The sequence below is a fragment of the Varroa destructor genome, unplaced genomic scaffold, assembly GCF_002443255.2.
Source record: "Varroa destructor unplaced genomic scaffold, Vdes_3.0 BEIS01000003.1, whole genome shotgun sequence".
NCBI lineage: Eukaryota > Metazoa > Arthropoda > Arachnida > Mesostigmata > Varroidae > Varroa > Varroa destructor.
In genome coordinates, this window is record NW_019211456.1 from 33,436,830 (window position 1) to 33,460,526 (window position 23,697).

At 37.5% G+C, this 23,697-nt stretch overlaps 1 protein-coding gene and 2 long non-coding RNA genes across 8 annotated transcripts; 2 read left to right on the plus strand and 1 right to left on the minus strand.

Annotated features, from left to right (window-relative positions):
- Positions 1-938: 938 nt before the first annotated feature.
- LOC111246249 (uncharacterized) lies at positions 939-7,102 on the plus strand. Its single transcript, XR_002671606.2, has 4 exons — positions 939-1,141; positions 2,082-2,103; positions 2,697-2,876; positions 3,392-7,102. It is a non-coding gene; the product is annotated as an uncharacterized LOC111246249 (long non-coding RNA).
- Positions 1,628-19,685, minus strand: LOC111246241 (prostatic acid phosphatase-like). 6 transcript variants are annotated; one of them, XR_015325384.1, is made up of 15 exons: positions 19,271-19,685; positions 15,332-15,885; positions 12,387-12,457; positions 11,583-11,697; positions 11,055-11,213; positions 10,702-10,832; positions 10,358-10,415; positions 9,768-9,927; positions 9,370-9,430; positions 9,077-9,160; positions 8,497-8,590; positions 6,751-6,882; positions 4,559-4,637; positions 4,381-4,479; positions 1,628-3,856 (listed from the first exon to the last, which is right to left on the minus strand). XR_015325384.1 is itself a non-coding variant. In XM_086985752.1 (14 exons), the coding sequence occupies exons 2-13, from the start codon at positions 15,396-15,398 to the stop codon at positions 4,585-4,587; spliced, it is 1,185 nt and encodes a 394-aa protein (XP_086841878.1). In that variant the 5' UTR covers positions 15,399-15,885; positions 19,271-19,685; the 3' UTR covers positions 1,628-3,856; positions 4,559-4,584. The 6 variants fall into 6 exon arrangements, 4 of the variants coding, with proteins under 4 accessions (XP_086841878.1, XP_086841875.1, XP_086841876.1 ...); XR_015325385.1 differs by having other exon boundaries at positions 4,381-4,482; XM_086985752.1 differs by lacking the exon at positions 4,381-4,479.
- On the plus strand, positions 11,714-14,941 carry LOC147756850 (uncharacterized). Its single transcript, XR_015325386.1, has 2 exons — positions 11,714-11,875; positions 12,136-14,941. It is a non-coding gene; the product is annotated as an uncharacterized LOC147756850 (long non-coding RNA).
- Positions 19,686-23,697: the final 4,012 nt, after the last annotated feature.

Below are 23,697 nucleotides of genomic sequence, written 5' to 3' on the forward strand. Positions count from 1 at the left end.
GGGCAATAATTATACGTGTCTTGTTATTTAGCTTTACATTGTAAACAATTCTACCCCTATTGCTTTATTACATTAACAACTAGTGAGTCGTTTTAAATAGTGTTTGGAATTTAACTATTTACATATTAAGGAAATAAATCTTCAATGTGTTCGCTATAATTTCGTATAAAAAATTGGTGATTATCAACAATGTTAATTTTTCAAAATATCCTCAACTTGGCCTATAGCAAACTATCTAAAGGGGCGTCTGTCATTACGGCGCGCCAAGCGCAACTCGAAACTGTCACCAAATATGTCAGTAACTCTTTCATCTTTCAAAAAAAGAAAAGAGATCTTTCATCGGCGCTAGAGAGGTAGTACATTTGAGAACCTCTGTAGCCTTTTCACAGTTCAACACTGACTCGTACATAATGTTTTAAACCAATGTATAATGATGTAATAGGTATTTCACTTATAAATCAAGACTGAATAAACAAAAATTCTAGTCGCGCTTGTATAAAAGGGCCCAGACGTGTAAATGGTTCAGTGAGTTCAGAAATTGCTATTTACAGCATGGCGAGTTGTTATGATACCGATTGGTTAGGTTTTCAGTTTGATCGGTACGTTCAAACCTAGGCAGAAGCTGAAAGCTAAAAAAGATAAACAAATTATTCACTTATGCATCACTGATGATAGGGACATGGCGTAGCCTAACAGATGCGGCCCGCTTCCGGTGGTTGCAGGCAGAAACTAAACGAGACGATTCCTGAAGCAGCGTAAAATGGACGGCACGTAGATAATATAGGAGGCAATTATTAGAGTCAGCGTTGAACATGCTTTTGGGTAGGTCGCTATATGTTTTTCTCTGACCTTCTAACAGCAGAAAACTGCCCGGGTAGCTAATGCGAACTTTTTATTGAATCGAACAGCGCACCCACAGTGATAAGTTATGACGTAGAAAGCATTCCTATATAACAGCTGTTCATGCAACAATGTGTCTACGATTCGTCATGGTATTAAAAGTTTACTGGTGTTGTTTCTCCAAAACGGTTTGAAGTCTACTTTGCTCTCGCTGACCTTCGGCTTTTATATCATTCATATCACAAGCGTCTTGTCCCATTCTTCCTCAATGGTCGAAAGGCTACAAGCACGACCGTCTATGGTAGGAGAAAGAAGCAAACTGATTTGCTTTACTAGTTTTCTTAATATTCGATACTGCCTAGTTGAGGGAACCCAATAACTAGTTAACCTCTATGGAATGCCTATCTATTCACTATTATTAAAATCCTCCAGAGTTCCCCCATAATAAAACTAGTCCTGATATTGGGTAACTATATACGTACATGGAAGTGGCTATCTGTAGTACTTTGTTCGTACATGTTGTGGATATCTGTTAATCCTGTTTTGTATGTTAAATGTTATGTTAATTGAGTAAATTCCAACATTGATGACATATAACAGGACAGAAAAAAACGATCAAAAGATTAGTTTGAGCTTCGCTCTGTGAAATTTAACTTCTAATTTACTGCTTATCGCATCGGCCGGTATAAGTATTGAAGTTGAAAAACACAGCAAGAGCCGGATTCTTGTAAAAAAGCCTCATCAATTGTATTTGTTATTTTGCCGTTTAGTTAAAACACGCGTCCACTCACTATTTTTATATTTATTCGCACTGATTCACTCGAAGTTTGCACCAAACGACATTTCGATGTGTAGAGTCATCACAAACCTCTAATTCTTCAAGCTTTTTCGCCTTTCTACAATCATCAACTATCAAAACCTAGAGACGCTTGTGTTGTTATCGGTTTTTATGTTTAACGTGATCTGTGTGAAGATTTTCTATGAGTTTAACGAAGATAATAAGCAGAAAATTTCTGAAACGAGTAATTATCGAAGCCCACTGGTTTGATAATATGTGTTAATAGAATTTTTAGCAAAGCATAGTGCAAATGCAACATTCACCTCAGTATGTTAGCATACCTCAGTAAACGTTAGCCATGCAATGGTCATAGCGAAGAACGAGATGCTTATCTATCATTAGGCTTCAATAAGGATTTTTGCGATTTATTGTCGTTAACCTTTTCACTGCTTGTTCTCTGTAGATCCTTCATTGTGATATTACAGGTATTAGTGAACGACTGCTAATGAAGTATTGACTAGCTTCGAAACGGGTCGGCCATTTTCATCAATGAGAATAGTGGCGGTAAACTAGGCTTTCGTTAACGAGGTTTAACTTCTCCCGAGTTCATGGCTACTTTGCTTCTACTAGCAGACTCAACAAATGAGACGTTATTTTACGAATCTTCATCCAGCCAGCGAGTCAGCTTACTCAATACCTAATGAAATACAGTAGATACATATATTTGCGCTTGTTCACACCGGGAAAGCTTTGACTTCGTTTAGACACTGGAGCTAGCGAGGCTGATTGATTGACTGAGCTGATTCGACTACATCGCCTAAAATAATATCTAGAAAATTTAGCTTTACAATATTTTGGATGCGCTTGCGATTTCGTATATGGTATGTCCGTGCTCCTTAAACCACTAAATATCGAAGTCCGTATAATGCAGACCTGGATGTGACAATTGTTTCTATTAAGGAGTTCCGAATTATCATTAATCAATGGATGTCAGTTAAAGAACAAATGATCCAATCCATTTTTTTCTAACTTGCGTCTCCCCATGAAAATTCATGTAATATCATTTTGCTTTGTGTAGTTCAAACGTTTTGCAGATATCTTCAACGTGCAACGAAGTATCAACTAATGGATACATTGAGCGATTTGATGTTGGAGCACGACTATAGAAAGCCGATATTAGAAACGCAGTATCTATAATCATTAGATCTAATGATTCGGATACCATGAGTGGCAATTGACGCGACTTCAGATTAATAAGGTTTGACTGTGGTATCCACTCATAGCTCTCGAGAATTTTGAATAGTGACTCTTATTACCATTGTCTTCCTGATACTTTTTTAAGATGTGCTGTAAAAGACTCTTCAGACTTCCTTGTTTTTCAGGTTAAATAGAAGTATGTGAAAAAGTTGACTGTTTTCGGGTTGTTACCATTCAAACAAAACCAATAAGTGCAATGCAGCGATACATTTTAATAGGAAATTAACTAGCTTAAAATGGTATTGAAGGTAAATGATCCTTCTATATTCTTACCCTACAATAGCTAGCCATTTCAACAACAACAAACACCACTAGATTTGTATTTTTATTACTAAATATTTTTGAAAAGCGCTTCCACGAAGGTTCTATTGAATATTAATTTCATAAACTCACAGTTCATACTGAGAACGATCTTCTGTGTTGAACGTCTGACGAAGAGGAATTCCTAGAATATTCCGCTGTGTCTACTGTTGGGTTTAGCGGTTCAATAATGAACCCTAATTTTATTGTTTTCAGGAAGATGTTTTCCGTTCATTTTTTGTACTCGAGAGTCAAAAGTTTACCAGTAAGAGTCGGTGAAAGAGTGATAATGTTCTGACATTCAGTAGGCTGCCAACCTCTTTGACCACTTGATTTTCTTGTAGAACCCACTCTTCTTTTTTTTTATCATGTCATTTTTACTTTAAATCTTCGAAATAAAAAATTACAGTTAAGCGATCATTACACCATGTGGTCGCCAATACCGAAACCGCTGGTCGAATGCAACATAGTCACACAGTATGGTTTCATGGAATCGATCTACCGAACCAAATTTATCGTCAGCATAATGAATTACCTATGATACACTCAGGTTTTTTGCATTCTGGACTTATCACTTATTTTCTGCCTATCGGCCTGGCAGTTGTCCGGTTCATATGCATGTGTAATAAAATACAGCTATTAAATCCTTCACGCTCCCTCATCAATCCTTGTTTCAGATACCTGTCGGCAAGTTGAAACAGAATCTAGGTTACATATACCATGACAGTTAGTCGGTGGCGTATGAATTCACGGTTCGCGTGTCGCCGTGCGGTGCTTGGTAATAAATACTAGCTTCAGGCTAACACGTGTCTCCAAATGAGCCATGGTCTGGATTGAGTAGAAACTCATTCCATCTGATTCACTTTAGACGGTCCTATCGAATAACAATTGCCTTCAGGCTCGATGCATAACATTTTGGGTGTCCTCCCGTGAATGTTACCACGCTGGCCCAAATACAAACTGTACATTCTATCTAAATCTCTATTGCGTCGTATGACTGTCTTAAATTTGTTGGTAAATGACTTAAATATGTGGTAAATGGTTTTTTTTTCGGTCTTTGTTGAGCAATTATCCATTTTTCTTTTCCGCTGCTTTAAATTTTAGAGCCGTTTAGATGAAAGGAAAACCTATTTTCGAATCAATCTTCAAAAGCCACGTATCCATCCCTCGCCACACGCAGCAAGTAACTAGGGAGCATTACTTACTCAGACTTATGTCATTGCCACAGTTATTTTATCCAGCAAAGTTCTTTAGAGTTGACCTTATAACTTAGTGTACTGCTTCTGCGAGCAGCTGTTTATTGGCTGCTGAAAAAAGACAAAGCATTAGGTCAATGTCGGTCCCATATATGTTCCAACCAATTCCCGCTATTCAAGTACTCACGTTATGCCTTAGTGCTCCGTGATGTGTTAAACACTCAGCCACTTCGGTTTGTCATCTCCATTATAGGACCCTTGAAGTGCTAGAACGACCCAATCATACATAAGTTATTGATCTTGTACAATAGGCTAATAATACACCTTTCCGGAAGTCCATATATGATCTTTATAGTAAAAAAGACCTCCAGCGAAATGCTGTTTTTACTTTAGTGACAGTTCATTGTTTCATCTGCGAAAATATGGCGATAGTATGACCTGTGTTTCTGGGTATAGAGAGAAAATGCACTGAGCTTCGCAATATTACTATCGTAAGTATCTGCGAAACATCTAGCCGTCAAATAATATAAGGTATTATTTAAAGATCCTTGTAGTGAGTAAACCAGGAAATACGTAATTAAATAGATCATCCTAATTGTATTAGTGAACTTCTAAGCAACGGGAATTGGTTTTTTTATCGCATACTTTGACTATAATGGTTCATGAAGTTATAGTGGAAGCAAAAGAATAGTGACTTTACGTAAAGATGCACCCACAATTTCGTGAAACACTTTGCTCGTACACGGAATTAAAAAGTACGTTGGAACCATTACACTTGCTACATTACACTTGATAATTCTTATTGCTTTCATGCTGCAGTGTTACCTTCTAACCTATATATTTGAAGAAAAGTTATCATCGATTATGGCAGTACTGATACGTTAGAACTGACTACTAGGAAACGTATTCTGTTAAGATGAAACCGGTAAACGAAGGAGATTTCATCTGGATTTTATTAATTAGTGGGGCATAGGAACATTCTTCATTACTAAACAAGCATGACGCAGTTCTGTACGCAACGAGTCCTTCTTTAGGTCGTTTTGATCGCCATACCCGGATCGGCCGCGCGAAACTCGTACATTAACTCCTGTATTACCGTATATACACGATACAGAATAACATTTTGCCATAGCAGTAGCGCCCCGAGTTTTAACCTCTGATGATTTTTCTTTTGCACGTTTTAAATGCTTATTCCTTGCTATGACCACCAAATTGCACGCTACAGAAAAAAGGCCTTATTGGCTCTTGTTGTTGTCAAAAAACTCAATAAGTTCAAAGTTCTGTAATTGGACATATTAACAAAGTGGCCTTCAGTTCCTATTTTTTTCCTATTTTTTTTTCCTATAAATCATGATTTATCGACTAAACGTTCAAACAATGATATAACACATATTACATGTGTAACGAGTGATGCATAAGTACAATCACACATCAGGCTACATGCTATGCATCTCTATTAATTTTAAATATAACTGCTAGATTTTACCTATAATTGTGTAGAAATTTACTTTATTAACAATGTTTGGTTTTAATACATTCTCCTAATGTGGTCACGTGACAATTCAGTTACTTCAGCTCAGTTTGTAAAAACCTGTTGATTAGTTCCAGGAAACTGGTAACTTATGAAAGTAATGATTTCGACATTTCTCTCCAATAATCAGTTTAAGAAGATGTGTCTTACCAGATTATACGCTAAACCATCGGCTCCAAATTTCCAATTGGTACTTATCAGAAATTCACTAAAAAACGATTGAACACCACTTCAAAACGAATTTCCATCGTATTATTGCATAGGCGAAACGGCCGCTATCGGTCATTTCACACTGAAATACCTATTTTTAGCTATAGAAATAAGTACTCCATTATTGCTTAGCTCGTCAAAAATTTCTCTAACTATTCGAGTAATTGACTGTAATGTTAAATTATATGTACTATATAACAAAAATAATATATTGTATATTGTTTTTGATGGAAAAATAATTACATTTTAGTTAGCTTAAATAGCCAACCTTAGCAAAGGTAGCGACAAAAACTATGAGCACAATATGTGCTGATGAAATAAGTTATTTTTGTACACGATAAAAGTTTGTGCTTATTCGTTTTTGCTAAGTGTCCTCACAGATTACCGCAATATCTATTTTGTTTCTGGTTATAGCAAAAACCTTTTTGCTTTTTGTTCCTGTTTATTTGAGCTGGCGCCTGGAGTTCGTCCACCCAAGACAATATGCCGCTAGCTGTTGATGCAAACATCGCATCAGTGTTATCTAAGTTTTAGGACTATCTTACTTTAGTTAAATCTGCAGAAAACTGATTCTTACAGGAGAGCTTTTCTATTGACAGGACTGCACATCTCACGACTGGTGTTTGGATAAATATTACCTATAAGTTCAACAAATTTGCCAACTGGACAATCTGGAAACGAGCAGTCCGGTAGCTTAAGCTCATCGGCTTTACGGTATTCGCCCTCAGTGGTGAAGCCTTGGTGATACATGGTGCGGACGAAGCGTTCCCCTGAGAGATGGTACAAAAATGTTAATCATAGAAAAGGATAACACGTCTGTCTCTAGCAAGATTCTGATAAAGATATTTCTATTTTAGTTACCATTTTATTTAACTGCTTTATAAAATAGAATAAAAGTAGTACACGTTGGCAAGTATATTTTGAGCGTTACAATATTTTAAGCTTGTGTAGGAGGGCCAGAATAAAAAAAAACATCCCGTGTGTGCTCTACGTGTGCGTATGCTTACTTAGTTTGGCAAAGCATTCAAAGCAAACATTGTACTTCCATCTTCTACGCCCAATGAGAAACATTGTATTGTTATAAAATAGTCCCGCACGTTTTTAGTTGTTAGCATTTACTGATGAACTTCTTCCAATAAGTTAGCCATGACTCCATATAGCTTGAAGGCAAAACGGCTTGGCAGGTGTGCGGTCTGTGTATGTCGGTGCACGCCCCTAGCTCGATGTGCTTCCCATTCAATACAGCACATCGAGAGGAATGGGTTCAGTGAGTTATATGTTGAGGAGTCAAAGTGTCAGCCATAGCGTCATTCTGTGCCCCATAGGAGTTTTCTCGGGTGGAAAAATATTAGAATCAGGTTGTCCAAGCGGGACATTGCCTTCGAGGATGCATCTTCAGGCCCTGTGGTTCCTTCGCACATGGGATATACTCGACTGCAGGCAGTCCTGAACTATGCGCTCATGATAGACCGTAATGGCTACCTGCTTTTTGCACACGTCGCACATATTCTTTCAGGCGACAAAACGGACATTCACACTAATTCGTAAGGAGTTGTCATTAAGGGACATGTGAAGAAACAAATATGCGCCAGTGCCTAGCGAAAGCAAATCTTCGAAAGCGGAGTTCGATGCCTCTGCTCTAAAAGTTGTTTAGGTTGTCCGGTAAAGTCCTGGTTCAGACCCGCTCGGACCACTCTCTCATAACGCAAACCTGGCCATATATCATGGTCCAAATCAATATACACTATGATATAGTAATGTATATTTTATTTTTATTTATCATTTAACTGATGTTTAAGTCAGGTGGGAGAAACGCCTTCGTCAGCTTTGTTGCTGGTGGAAAAAAACGAGGCGTAATAAATATTTAGTGGGTGATGAACATTGCTTACGCCGAACCTCCATGTGGACAAATAAAGCGGCCTCCGTCGTTACCTTTACCCTAAAGAGTTGCATCTTCAGATCTCCTTTCAGGATATCCACGAAACGAATTAAATCATCCAAGAAAAAAGAGACTCCGACGTTCGAACTTGTTGTGCATCATGCTATAATAGTTAGTGCGTTCGCGCGGTCGAAAAAGACAGCCGAAGGAAGACAAGTTCTAATGACTAAGATCTCTTCGACGTATCCGCTACAGAGAAGGGAACTGTTTTCTCTGCAAAACATACTTCAACCGGCATACTGTCCTTTTTTTGATCAATGAACCGGAAAACGAACGGGGGAAATTTGGCCTAATTTTTTAAAGCTCAAAGATTGACAGCTTTTCCTAGTTTTTAGTAGGTGACGCGCTGCGAGCCTGCTGACTTAATTCGTACTCGACTATAACGACCTGGTGGCTTGAAGCTTAGACCTAGCCTAAGAAAAAAATGTTTATATGGTATACAAACCATCTGACTTCCGTTTGTAGAGCTGGAAGTGCAACGCTCCAAGAAAAGATGGGTACAGGCGCACATATTCAAGTTGCAAAGCACTCATCAGAGCCTGAATTAACAGAAACATGCAATTTCAAATATGACATTAGGCTATTGCACACCAAATTATCTTGATGTTGAACATCTAATCATCTGTGCTAAAAGCCAATCTTCTCAGATTTTCAATCAAACTAGAAAGGAAATTAGAGAAAACCTAGACCTTACTCTGACACACAGATTATCTAAAATAAGAAGAATTAATTGATGTTACACAGACTACTTAATTGAAGCGAATAAGAACGTAATTATTTCTTTACCATACCTCTAAAGGGGATATAGCAGCAATGCGATAGTAAAAAGAATTGATTCTAAATACAGTAAAAATGTTTCGTAGCATCAGCATGTCCGTCTTGTCTATACAGTTTAATTTTTCGAAATAAGAAGTCGTACCATTACTGGCAGCGACACTTTTATCTATAATAAATAATATCGAAAGCCATTCGAACATGGCGAAGCACGCACAAGACGCACAATATCGTACGATATTAATATTCACCTGAATAGTTGTATCATGGTAAGACATAATCGAAAGACGTTCGTTGATCGACTTGTTCGCTGCCGCCGTCATACGCTCAGCAATCTAAATCGGAACATACTCAATCATACGCCAATGTCAGATAAGACGCTTTTTTGATCAATGAAATAGTCCGCACTTATGAAAAACTCATAACTTTTATATAGGGAGCGCAAAAACTAAACTGTATAAGTAAGTCTGCAAATCAGACGCGAACAACATGAATTAAACAAACTTTACCTACAAAGCTTCAGGGTAGATATAATTTAACTCACCGTCTTGCCCATGTATTGCCCGTAGTAAGGAATGAAATTAATCCAGTAATCGTAGCTCAACCTACAAATTTACGCCGAAACATACACATCTAGTTCATTACAAATTAGTCTACATACTATTATACAATGCATAACATAAAAACAACATCTAATACAATATATCCATGTCTACATCGGCTTGCGTTTCTGTTCAAAGCACTTGACCGACATCTAGGTAAGGTAATGGTATCCAAAATGGGGATTTGGTCTACAAATAACATGATTATGCTCGTGACTATAATAGCAACATACATTTGAGAGATGAGGTAGATTTTATGAAACATGTCGGTCCCATATTAGTGAGGACCCTTTGTTTTGTGATCGTCTTAAATCTTGAAAAGGTTCAGTATTCTACACACCTGCGCATGGCCCAGTCCATAGAACTCCACTTCGATTCCGCCCATTTAGGAATGGGAAGTTCATTGTATTTCTGGGCATACAGTGCATCGATAATAGGCTCGTAAAATGAAGAATTATTAGAAGAGTACCCAGAAACTTCACTAATCCAAGCCATGAAATCTGGAGAAATATAAAAGTAGATATACTGGTTTGCATCATTCTAATTTAGAAACATCTTCGAATAAGTATACGGGTTGGTGTGTAATTTACGTCTTCACTACGCACCAATAAGGTTTCTTATATGCATTAAAGTTCGAGCTTAAAAAGGTTTGAGAAATTCTTTTAAAAGCGTACCTATAGAGGCGTTTAGGCAATGTTAAGTTCTAATGTTTCATACACTATACAACAGCCCATGGGACTCGATCAGTAGGCCTTTTAACAATTTTGCGGTTCGCTTCTTTAAAGCTCATAAACTTGATGGAAGCAAAACAACGAGAGGATCGTATCGTTGCATTAATTTTTTCAATATTTAACATCCAAGGTAGCTTCTGTAAGTCTACGATTAATGAATTTGATTATTTTGCTTCTAAAGCAAGCTTTTGCTGCTTACCGCCAGCTGAAGCAAACCCGTCCTTCACAAGCGCTTCATCTGTTTCATCATGGATGTGCCTGCAATATTGAGCATTCACGTTTTCATATAACAATAGATTAAAGTTAACCTTGCTCCCTATGAAGTTTCTCCGAATATATGTTCGAAATATGTGAATCATAGTTCAAAAGCACACATACGGGAAGATTTGACAAAAAATCTTCCCGTATGTGTGCAAATAATCTTCAATCTGTGAGTTTTGATTTTTGAAGCTGTGATCAGGTAATCAATGTCTGCAAAATTAATAAGGCAGTGCAGAAATAATTGTTGTTCTGTTGAGACAAATGTGAGCGATTTGATACTTTCTTAAAGTCGGGAAGGACTTCCGCTTTACAGGATTCGATGAGCACGTCATTTCCCTGGGGTACCATTATTATAGCTATCGGCTGAACAGGAAAACCGAAGTCCCAATCTCCATGTGGCGGGTACATTGTACCTGATTTTTGAGAAATCAATTCGGTTAGATATACCAAATTGCTGTTTTTAATTTGACTGAAAATACATTTTAGCTTTGGAGCCTTCTTTATGGTTAGCTAGACTGCGGAGACTGTGACCACCGTTTTCAAATTATACGAGAAGTATCCACTGTCATTGGTCAGAGTAGCCGTGCGTATTCAAATGAAAAGAGCAAATACTCGAGTTTCTTTCTGATACTAACCAAGAAGGATGTGCTCGGTTTCGAAGCATCGTTTATAGGTCGAGCTACGAGCCCAGACCTCGTGGGGAGAATATGTAAGAAAATCCCGGTAAAAACGGCGAAATACGCGTCCAACAAAAGCAGAACCTTGCTTTCCCTTTTTCGTTAAAAAGCCGATTCCTGTTTTAAATGAGAGCAAAATATGTATCTCTTATTATGTGATAAAGGTGGCTCTGTGTGCTAGGTAAAGTCTGTCACCTGTCGGGCCATTGCATGACGACAGTAGAAATGGCCTTAGACATGCTAAAAAGCTTGAAGCTTTAATTCTTTTCTCAGGTACATTATACAGCTACGAAGATAGCCAAAACTGCTACGAATACTCTGGCAAGCCCGTTTTATCATTGAAAATGTGAGGATATCCCAGTGTGGTGGTCTCTATCGCATTTCGCAAGTATGTTGCATAATTTGAATTTATTGAATTATATAAGCTTATGTTATTCACTCTATTCGACCCAATAAACTGCTATAAAAAGATAGAGATTTGCTCACCCATAGGATAGTCATCAGCAGTGCTCCAATTGGAAAGTTGAGCTGGCGCTCGCAATCCATGTCGATGTAGAATGGTCACATGCTCGAGTGTATACCCTTCGGGGTCGCGATTTACCTGCAGACGACAAAATAGTAGGACAACGTTGAAACCTAGTGGTCTAATAATAGCTCAATGGATTTAATTTAGCTTGCACAGTTAAACGAGTTGGCTAAACCAACGAATGAAAGCGCTAAACGTTTGTCTTATAGAATTAATGCATAGTCAGGAAATATATGGATAAAGTCAATTCTCAGTGAGTACAGCCTGTTCCAATATAGCTTTGGATTAAACAACAAATATATCAAACAACCCAGTGATTACGGTTCATGTATCAACCCCCAACACGTCAATGAGGACTATCAATTTTCACTAGTACTTTAATAAGGAAAACGTAAAAAGTTCCGAAGTTTTCTTTCAACTTTTTTTTTTGTTATTATCTTGGATAATGAACTATTTGAAAAAAAACTTTCACTGTATGTATGATTAAGGGTAAACACGTTTTACTTCTTGTAGCCGGAGCGCTGTTATTTCATTTCTCCACTACATTCTCCACTACTTCGACCTGTGATAAGTCTCTTGTCAACACTCATGTACCATAAAGCCATTTTGCCAGAATTGTCAACAAGAAGGTAAAGAACTCGGGTTGATTTCACTTAATGTGCACATGTACGTCGTGTATACTGATAGTAACGTTCACAATTACTACTGTTATTATAACCCAATGCAATTTTATTAGTTATGAGTGAAACTGTTTACTAACGAACCTGTTGCGGTATAGGGTCATCGATGGATTTTGAGAAGGCTCCAGTTAGAGTCAAAGAAGCAATGGCGGTTGCTGAAAGATTATGAATGTAGTACATTAACAATAGAGTTTCCTTTAGGGCGATGAAAATTCCATACAATCCAACATTACCATATAAATATATAGTTTGACACACACTGTAAGAATTCCATTTACGTATGAGGGGGGCGTGTTCGCTAACTGAAGTGCAGATGCTCAGGTTTAGTTAGGTCTTAGTTAATGGCGATTCGCCACTTCAATTACCTCAATTAAATTGCTCAAGTGGAAATTATTTGCTATTTATAAAAATATACATTTATGTATATTTTTACAAATATCTAGACGACCTCTCTAGCATCGAATAGTTACGAAGCCTTCAGAGATTGAATTTTACTTAGAATCTTTTAATAGTTAGTGACAAAATATAATCCGCCTAGTAAATTTCGATAAGATTAGTGCGTGGGAACTTCACTGGGGAGGTTCAATGCTAACGTATACTGCACCAGTTCAATAGCATCCATTATCTATTAGTTGACTGAATTGACCCTGACGGTGTCATATTTTGAAAAAGAAGCCGCTACTGGCGCCGCAGCAGTAACTTAATGATTCTCCATTCATATACCGATAGGTCATGCCTGGGCAACGTTTCAGGAAAGATGAAAGAACCTAGACTGCCATCGAAAAGTTACAATGACATCATCAGTTATTATGTGACTACACGCAACCGTTTAAACGTTCGATTTGATCCGCATTGTGCTGACCGTTGCTGCAGTTAATTGGCATATAACTTTTTATTGATAGTAATTATACTGTATAATAAAAGGGGTCGTCTGTGGAATTAGGCTGTATATTACTCAGTATCCATCACCCATAAACCATTCGAGTTAGCCAATCATGTTCAGCAATCCTAGGTATCGTTTTCAATCGATATAATATATTATTACTACTGTTATCTCCTTGATCAGGTATATTAGATATTAACAATAATATATGGATATATACGGGCATATATATATGATTATGTATATATAGAGTACAATTAAGTGTATGACAATGGATGATTAATAATACCGTGCTTTGAGAACCTAAATTCAAATGTGGGGTTCATAACTAGGGTATCTACCCTTTTTAAATATCTACTACAGGTACGCATTATTCAATCAAATTTTATCTACAGATCCCAATAGTCAAACGATCTCGGGCGTGTATCATGTAAGCCTTCGGTTACATACGAACTGAGATTTATATTTATAGCAACTCAATAAATAACATTACATACTGCCATCTTACTTGAACTTTAACCATACAATTAGATGCCACTTTTGACCCTGAATAGAATCCCTCCTGGCCAGCTACCTACTAACTCCCTGATCCTTAAATTTCCACTTCTAGAACGTTTGATGTCGAACGAAGTGATCAAGTTGCAAAACACGAGACAGGAGCACTTTCCTTCGTTTTTCTCCAAAAGTTAAAATCGATCTGTTCCGTTAGCTAACTAATAAAACATTCATATCAGCGTAGACAAGGCCCTTTTTAACCGCAGTTGCGTTAAAGATTTTTTTGATCCATTAGCATCAGTCCAAGTGGCATCATTCGCGGAAAATCCTTTCATCTATTTTTTAGTATTTCATGAAGATCATGATACAAGGCTAGCGTAAAACGTGCGCTACAACATTATAATTTGATAAGTAAAGCAGAATATGATATGAGACAACATCGATAAATCAGCTAAATGCTTAATGATTCTGAAGAGAATTCTAGAAACTACCGAACTACAGGGAATAATGAATGGTCCGTAGACACTCTAAATATGTGGATAGAAGACGACCGTCCGAACTACAGATCTCACATTTTTGATTTTAATCATATGTATGATAAGCGGCCACGGATGTGTCATTAACAGAACGATGCCACAAAACATTTTCGACAGAAAAGTCTCAGACAGAAAATGTTTTCAGAACAAAAACAGGTATTTACTTCATCCTCATAATACTTGCTAGCAACAAAATACAAGACGAGTTCGCTGCGGGCAAATAGCCAGCAGAAATACTATTATTGCTACATGCGGCAGTTTGATAAGGTTTGCTAGGATCTAAGATAATAGGATAATAATAATAATAAGCTAAGAATACGAAGTGTTCTGAAATTTCATCACAGCGTTTGCCAACAGGAGATACCACTGAGCAAAATATGCCGCGTCACTAATTCAACGATTCTTACAATAGCCGGGGTCAGTTTTGGTAAAGGATTAATATGGACTATCTAGTGGACTCGTTTTTCTCGGAATATCTTGACTGCAGTTTGGATTATAGCTAGGAGTATTCCAAGATATATTAGGTTTATGAGGTATAATGATTATGATTTTCAGATGTAACTTTTTAGGTAATATAAGATTCCACGGTATGCACCACAGATGTATTCCACAGACAGAAAATAAAAAAAAAAAACCTTTTTTGTCTACGATGTAACACAAGTGGACAGAGCAAAAAGTACGATCAAAATTCGTTTAGTTCCAAATAAATCCAATGTCAACTTGTAGATATTCGTTGTAAATTTGTGTTAATGAAAATTCTATGAAGTTCACATATTGCCTAACATCTTAGTTTTATCGTTTGCGTCCCATCAAAATGAATCGAGAAATAGATGACTTTCCTGACTTTCCTAAAAACCGACGTTTATACTTACGCTAAGAATTTGATCAACAACAAAAAAGAACTGCATTGTTTGGTTTCAATAGGCCATATATTGGATGACAGTGTATACTTCGATGGCTATCGTATATATAAAATTAACGTTGGCTATGTGTCAAATGGTTTGCAAAAAAAAATAGCATCAGAAACAAAGACGCCACTTCTATAACCAAATGTTATTTCATAGCGTGTGTGTACAGCGATACGAAAATTATTGTACGCGTGAGGCAATACGTACCAATGGCTACGAGCATCGTTATCGAAATAGCCCAAAGCAAGAACCGTCGCGAACATAATAACGCCATGCTTAATTTCGTAGCGGAGAGTGTTTCGTAGCCCTTCCCACTGATCGACGAAAGCCAGGTAAGATCTCCTCTTCCAGTAAGCTTTCACAGTGGCAAAGAAGCAGTTTCTGATAAATAGTCCCGATGTATCAATACTGTCACAATCAATGGCAATTTTTTTTTACCAAATCAAGAAGTTAGGGGGCGAGGGGTAGTGGAAGTGCAGGGAAGGGGAGGCGACAGGCAGGCAGACACATGTAACCTCAGCTCCTCGTAGGCTGTCACACAACAATGTCACTATAATCACAGCATTCCGATTTTCCAAATTGGTGCTCTGTCGTCGCACTTTTAGGTAGATGTAATAGTAGCAGCAACTCGTGGCGGTAAGTTGTCAGGAAATTGTCAAATAAACGGTAACCATGACATTTTCTCCTGACAGCTGAGGTTTAATGCGGACGACGTGATAGAGGTTCTTACGGCCCTTTTCTAGATGAAGAGAGCCATTTATCTGAAACGAAAGAAAATAAATTATCTTAGTACTCTGTATAATGCAAATTGCCGTTGTCCTCCCTACATACTTCACAAATTAAAAAACTCTTACGTAATACCTCTTACATCTAGGGTTCGAATGTACCCGTCTACTAATTTCGTGTAAGATTAGATAGTATATACATATTTTCATAGTAGTTTTTTTCCCTTATTACACCATTGTCGATTATAAAGATTATTGGGCAGAGTGCGCGGTGGAGGAGCAAGGAAGCATGAATTCTATGGTTCTTAAATTCACCAATCTAAATTGGATAATTTACCCAATTTCATGTGTTTTAGTTTAAAACATTTTAATCATACCTAGTGTTATTCTTTAGCTAGATTCGTTATTTAGATTTATAGTCATTTATTAGATTCATGTTAGTAATGTCACAGTATACGCTGAGCTGTGTGTGGAATCATCCACAAGAGACCTTAGCGAAGAATCAAGATCATTGACACGCCGAGCTTACATCATCAAATCCCCTTATTCAAAAAAATATGCTCGAACGATTTCTGCGCAATTTCACGTTTTGCAAAAAAAAAAGACAATATTTAAACGAACCATATACAGTTCCGATCAATATTGACCAGCTATCACATCAATCAGTCCAGCTACCACGTGCGCTAAGTGCTGAGTTTTCCGTTTAACTGTATTTTTGTGTCCGATGCCCTAGTCACCTCCGAAATTAAGGTTGTTGTATTCCAGAGTATTGCACTTAAAAACGACACATTTCACGTCAAATGTATTAAAAGGAGCCGGCATCGGTTTTATATATATCCAGTAATCAAAGAACGTTCACCAGATTAGTCTGCTGTAGACTAGCCAGATCGTCTGAATTATTATTGGAAAGATACCACAAACTCAAGAAAGAGGAAATGCTAAATGTGCTAATCCCAAGTAGATTCGTAATTGCGTTTTCGATATAAGGTTTTTTGAAAGTAATTTAGGTTCTTGAACAGACCTGCCTTTTTCTAATTTTCAGTTACTGTATAGAAAATGTTGAAAGTCTTAGATTTTGTTCACAGACTCAGCACAAGACAGGATTTAACTTTACGCTGTGCCAGTAACCGATACAATATTGAAGAGCTTCCATGCATAGGTGCAGTTGTTACGTTCTACCAGATGATTCCAATTCACCTTTAAGACAGTGACTTATCCGCCAGATCAAGCGCCTTAACTTTCCCTTGAAGAGTCGGAAAGGGCCAGATTCAGATGAAGGATTTATCCGTCAATCTAAAAAAATCCTAGTGCTTTCAGTATTTCCAGGGATGACGCGAAGATAAAATCTTTTCCACGGTAATTATGATTACATCGATCAATAAGTTCATCGGTAATCCCACCTCCATTTCAATCACGCGTGAGCAAATATTATGATTATGCTAAATGTTCTTTAGCAATTTATGCCATTAGCACTGCTCATGGAAAGCATTTGTTAGGTGAATAGAAGGATGGAAAAATTGGTTGTCTAGGTAAGGAAAACAACTAAAAGACCTGGCTCCTTGTTATCGTTAGCTCACAACAGTCGTATGTGATACACGAACATAGACTAAGCGTTGTGTATGAACCCAAAGTGGTCCGCAGTAAAGTGTCTTTGGATAGAATCGCTTTTACAGTTAGTGTACCTTTGGTATTAAGTATATATTCGCATATAAACATTCGTATAGACACAACGCGAGGCTTTCTCATAAGCTACTTCACAGCTATTCTGTAGTGCTTACTATTTTAATCGGAATGGTCGTTAGACAATCCAAGATGTCTAAGTCCAATATTCGGTTGGCTGGGATTTACGAAAATAATTAAATCGTCACAATTATATCTGTGTGTAACAATAACGGTCCTCAAGCCGGTATCGAGTGAAGATTACACTCATCGACTAAGCGCTACCTGCGTTTGCATACATCTGCATTCACACCGAATTCTGCACCGACTCGAGAAAACCTATTGAGTTACGAAGAAATGGAGTTTCAAGACTTCACACTTTAGCATTAAGATAGTCCTCAATATCGCGAAATATCCAGTTCTTGAAAGGATGAATTGCGTTAAAATTTATAAACGACAAGTTCATATTTACTTTTAGTTTAGTTTAGCAAAGCAGTTTTCTTTTTTTTTGATGAATTCATGTATCTGATGTGAATTCTGTCCACGTTAAACTCGATATATAGCACTTACGAACCACCCTCATGATTCCAAGGATACAACAGTAGGCAGCCTCCAGGACGGGAGCATTTTTATCAAAAGCATTCTCTATCATAGGTATTGCACAGGCTCAATTTCAGCAGAACGTAGCATGTAATAGAATGTTACCCATCGCATTATAGGTCGATATTGACAAGCAATACAACCAAAGTAATGATAGGCTTAGCGTGGTAGATTTTCGTGCCACCGTAGTCTATTTTGCCGCTTAGTTGGGGGCTTCCATTAATTGTGTCGCGCTTATACTCAACATGTATGTTTTTCTAACGGGGAATCGATCAGGACATGTGCGACCAATGCTTGTTTCGGCATATACATCGCCTTTCTTCAAATAGTTAGTGAACAGCTGCACTTTGGAACTACCATAGATAATACGGTAAACAGGATCAGAAAACCATGGTAAATGGCACTACTCACAGCACACAGAATGAACACCAGTTTACATTTACGCCATGTGTGTGGCTGAATATGGTTTCACGGACCACAGATATGGCGTTAATCGCAAGCAACCGTAACATCTCTCGCTCGGTTGTAGGGAGCATTCAGTATATATGTCTGGAGAAAGAAGTGCTTTTCAGGTTACTAGCCGTCAGTGAGGTGGTTTTATTCTAACGGTTCGTTCATTTTACTTAAGCTGGAAGGTATTTCATTTGGCTTATCATTTCTACGAAAGCTGTATAGTGTATGTGTCATATTGCGTTGGATGAACTCGAAGTCACAGCAAGGATAAATTTCTTATTACTACTATGCCACTTAATTAAAATAAACTGAAATGTTAAAGAAAACTTCCTCTGTAAAGTCTAAACTACAGATGTCTAGATATATAATGGAATTAAGCGATAAATGTTTTCAGTATTCTATGGCGTCTTATGCTTGTCGGGTTAGAATGTGTTGGGCGCGTAGGTTTGTTAAAATGAGCGAAGATCTGTTAAAGTTAGATTGTAATTGATTTCATTTGTAAATTGGCAGATGTTGTCAGAAATCATATTCTGCTAACTATTAAAAAAAATCGATAGTATTCGACGTATAAACTAGCAAGCAGCGCCGTCTAATTAAAAACAAAAATAAAGAAGAAGAAGAAATTTGAATTTCATCAGTGGCTGGCGGTTCAAATGCTTTGCTAAGACTTGAAATAGCTTTTACTAATAATAGAACTTGGGCACAATACCTTTATGACGGCGAATAGACGCATCAACGGAGTTGGTGCGAGCTGTGATATCTTATGAACGAGACGTAAGCCGAAGTCGTCGTGAAATCGGCTGTCAAAATTGGGCAAAAACGACACACTTGGCTATGTTGTATAATTCGGTAAATCCCCTTGAAGCTTTTGGGTGGTCCTATTCGCTGATAGTACTGAATATCGTCCTTACATGCTTCCGATGAACTGATAAGAATTATAAAGGCGCGATGTTGCAGCTTACAGGATAGATTTTCAGATGATCCACTAAATATTCGATATGCCTGGTCTCAACCCTTTATACCGTTTGACAGTGTCATGCTTTTTAACGTATTTGGCTAAACGAAATTCAAGGTCTGAATTACGCATCTGTGCTTGAAATCAATCCAAATAATTAGCTAAGACAGTTAGTGGAAAGGTCTCTAAGCTTATTCTGTATTAAGTCTGCTTAAATTGGCATACGCATTGCAAAGATTTTAGGTAAGCCAGCTCGGAAAGGAAACCCCCATCTAAAATGATTCACAGAAAACAGTATATCCAGCAGTGATAAGCTTGAAACAGTAGCGTCCTTTTAATAGGTAACATTTACACATATGTCTTTCTTAGCGTATAAGATATATCGAATTCCACTAACGTTGTGGTAAAGATGCGATATCCTAGAAAAGTACAGTCAGTTTCCATAGCAAAGATGATATCCTGAAAGAGGATACAGGCGGCCTGTATCTTTCCTATACATTCCGATGTCCATAAATTTGTTTTCTACTGTCTAGAGGCTAAAAGGTCTTGTGCATCTCTCTGGCGTGATTCAAATATATTGGTGCGACTGACGTTTTTCCTCATACCTTTTGCAGTTTTTCTCATGAGAAACATAAACATTTGAATTACTCATAGACATCTTACAATATAGTTACTAGAAATACTTGCATTACATTTTTGTATCAATCCATTGCGACTGCTATAGCTAAAAAATGTATTGATTTTACTTGTTTACAGCTACAACGATTTTATAGATTATAGTATAGTTCTGGCTCGATTTCTGAATTGATTGTTGGTGGGCGGATCGTATTGATTATAGTTGCGTAGTTGTTTATATTTCGCTAGTTTAGGCTTTTTATATGATTAGGCGGCGTGTCAGTGATGGTAAAGGAGTACTCATATAGGAAGATTTTTTCAAAATATTATCTTACTCATTTTAATTGTCTTACGTAAATTATTTGTATATAGCTGTGGAGTATTAAGCAACGTCAGTTTACAATTGTAACACATATGTTTATGAGGCAACGGAAATGTGCGCTTATCTTTTTGAATTAACTTTTGAATTAACTAACTGTACCTTTTTATTAAGTAAGTTTATACAAATGGCTGTGGGGCCAGCAATTTATTTCCTCAGTTGAATATATAATACAATGTTATTACTAATATTATGTGTTTTTTCTATGTACGACAACCTGCCACCTTAACAATATCGTATGATAAGATCGTTACACGTCACACCTCTTTAGCGCTATCGGAGAACACTTAAAGTAGCATGTATACACCCTGTTTCTATTTAGACTAGCTACTGTTTAAAAAACTACATCGCAACGATCTATCAGAACAGCACTACACGTACACAAACGAGTTCGCACTGAAACGTGTACTGCTATTGAGAGCTGGCTGCTTATCGCAGTTCAATCACGCAGAGTTCGATCAGTTGCGTGACTCTGGCCTTTAGCGCCATTCTAGTCTGGCCATTCATTCTGGGTCGCTCCCCGTCCAAACTCCAATACAAAAGCACATACGACTTACGAGATTCGTTTAAAAAAACAAACTACGAGACAATTTTTATATTAGCATTTTATGGCCGTATAATGGCGGCCACAGCGACTTAGCGATTATGTTAACATCTATTATTATTATTATTATTACAATCACTGTTTGATGCTGTGGATTGTTGACGTCTCGTCGCGTATACACGACAGCTGTGTGACAGATTTCGGCAATATCTAATGCACCATTCATATATATCGGCTAAATTATCAGAAAGAACGGGTGTTTATTCACATTCAATGTTAAATCGGCTCCTTCGTGAGATATCGAATCGTTACCACCTTTCTTCAGTTTGCTTCTTCTGAACTGGTCTCATTTTCGTTGGTTCGTGCTCTTCACCAGTTGCGTAAATGTGTGTTGCAAGCGTGAATCTATGAATGCCCAATCAGAACAGGCAAACGATCCAAGCAGTAATTTCTCCCTGGAAAAAAAGCTAAATAGCAAAATAACAATGAAATGTCATTCAATTTTTGAAAGATGGACGCAGGCAGGTTAGTGACCCTTTCGTCGCGAACGGGTTGGCCGTGAAATTACCTTGTGTCAAACTTTATTTCTGTAGCACACGTATATAGTTGCTTTTAATGGAATTCTGTCGGAAACGATTTATATACCAGGATGATTTTTTTTAAGTCGATAACTATTCGAATACATTTCCTCGAACTTACGATAAAGCGCATTAAGTTTTCGCAAAAATTCGATACATTTTATAATTTCGCCACGATAAAGGGATAAATGCTGCCCAGGCCGGTGAAAAAGACACTTATTGTGGTGAAGATGCGTTATCGGAAGAAACTACCTAAAGATAGTTATGTCGCTTTCGCTCTGGACGTAAAAGATGATGCTCGTTATCAATCAGTTACGGATAAAATTAGTACGAAAGCTGAAAGAGACCACCACGTGGATACCCATGATATTGCCAAGATATTAAGCGTCTACCACAAAACAGTTTTAGGCCAATTTAGAAAAACTGATTAGAAAAAGCGCTTAATGTTTGGGTGCCACACGAATTGATAGGAATAATCTATTTGATCGTGTTTCCATCTGCAACACAACTAAATCGGGTTAATTCCAAAGCAATTGATCACATGACAAAATAAATTGCATATAAAAAAAGACTGCTTTGAAATCTGTGGCAAAACCCAGACTATCGCCAAAGGAAGCAATGTTATGTATTGGGTGAGACTGGCAAGGGATTGGCGCTTATGAGTTACTGCCGCCTGGCAGAACCATTGATTCGGATTTCTACTGTTAATAAGTCATTTATAAAAATGAATTAAAATCAGTAAATAGAAAATGCGTTGTCTCCCCTTATAACAATGACAAACCACATACATCATCAGTCACCTGAAATGAATTCAGAGAACTCGAGTAATAAATTTTAATGCATCTGCCCGGTTTTGCACTGCCAGACTATCATCAGCACAACTTCAAATAAAAATTAAACTTAACAGAGGTTTGTTGTCTAATTATTTTTTGTAATTCGAACTAATTGCGTATGGTCCACCATAGTGTTCAATTAGATTTCGAATCATAATATAGCCATGGTTAATTATCTCGATTATTTGGACTGACAGTTAAACTCCGCTTACTAAGCGTCGCACCTTCTCTTACCATCTGCCGCACTTAAAGCTTCGAGATACCACCGGTCTAAGCAGATCTCTTGGCCCGTGAAACAGTTTTTCGTTGATGATAATGATTATTGAAGAGAAGTACCGCAGGCTACAAACTATTGCACGCTTATATTGAATAAATACAAGTTTATAATTTGAGTGTATTACATGAAGCACGGCGATCAAATGTGGAGACTTCAGGAAACTCGTTTATTTACCTATTTAATCATACTCGTCGAGTACTATGTCGTTGGCGAAGCTTGAGCTACCGATTCCCGCCGCCTTTTTTTGGTTCCGCCATTTAAGCAGTCCATTGAGTCCACATTTAAAAAAAAAAACGCATTATCGATGATTCCAGGTATGTCTAAAATTTCACGGCGCTATTAATGTATATTGTCGGTGTTTTACAGATAGTTCATCGCTTTAGGAATTCGCCGATGCATTCATGGAGATCACACTAGAGCTTTATATCTCAGTGAAATAGATCTAATTCAAAAATATCCCCAACTACAGAAAATCAATACATCCTGTGTAAAGAAAAACTGCATGGATCTACATTCACTGAACGAGATTCCAAGGAGTCGATTTTGCAAAAACTTTCTGTAAATATGAGGCACCGCAGAATCAAAGCAGATTTCTACAAAGGTATCTACCAGTCAAGTCATATCGAATTATAAAGTTGGAACACCCTATAGTCAATACGGGATTGATTATTTTAGTTCTAAGCTAGTTGTCTGTACCGTTTTGTAAATATTAAAAGGCGCGGCGCTGACAGAAACCCGACACTTACAAAAAAATAATTGCAAAGAACTTCCGCAGAACAACTACTTTTATTATACATTTTCACGGAAGTTCCGACTAATGGGGCCAACATCCCTTGAGTCGGTAATCCTATAAAACCCTGATTTTATTTTTAATTTTAGGGAGATTACAATTGTGCAGATATATTGTATGACAAGTTAATCATGACTCGGTGGACCGATTTAAGTAGAAGTTCGG

Excerpts from the sequence above, each read along its gene's own strand:
- LOC111246241 (XM_086985749.1), bottom strand. The coding sequence starts at position 15,398 with ATGGCGTTATTATGTTCGCGACGGTTCTTGCTTTGGGCTATTTCGATA. Across the intron at positions 9,928-10,357 it reads CGGGTTTGCTTCAGCTGGCG|ATTTCATGGCTTGGATTAGT; the intron begins GTAAGCAGCAAA and ends ATATTTCTCCAG. Across the intron at positions 9,431-9,767 it reads ATGGACTGGGCCATGCGCAG|GTTGAGCTACGATTACTGGA; the intron begins GTGTGTAGAATA and ends GTAAATTTGTAG.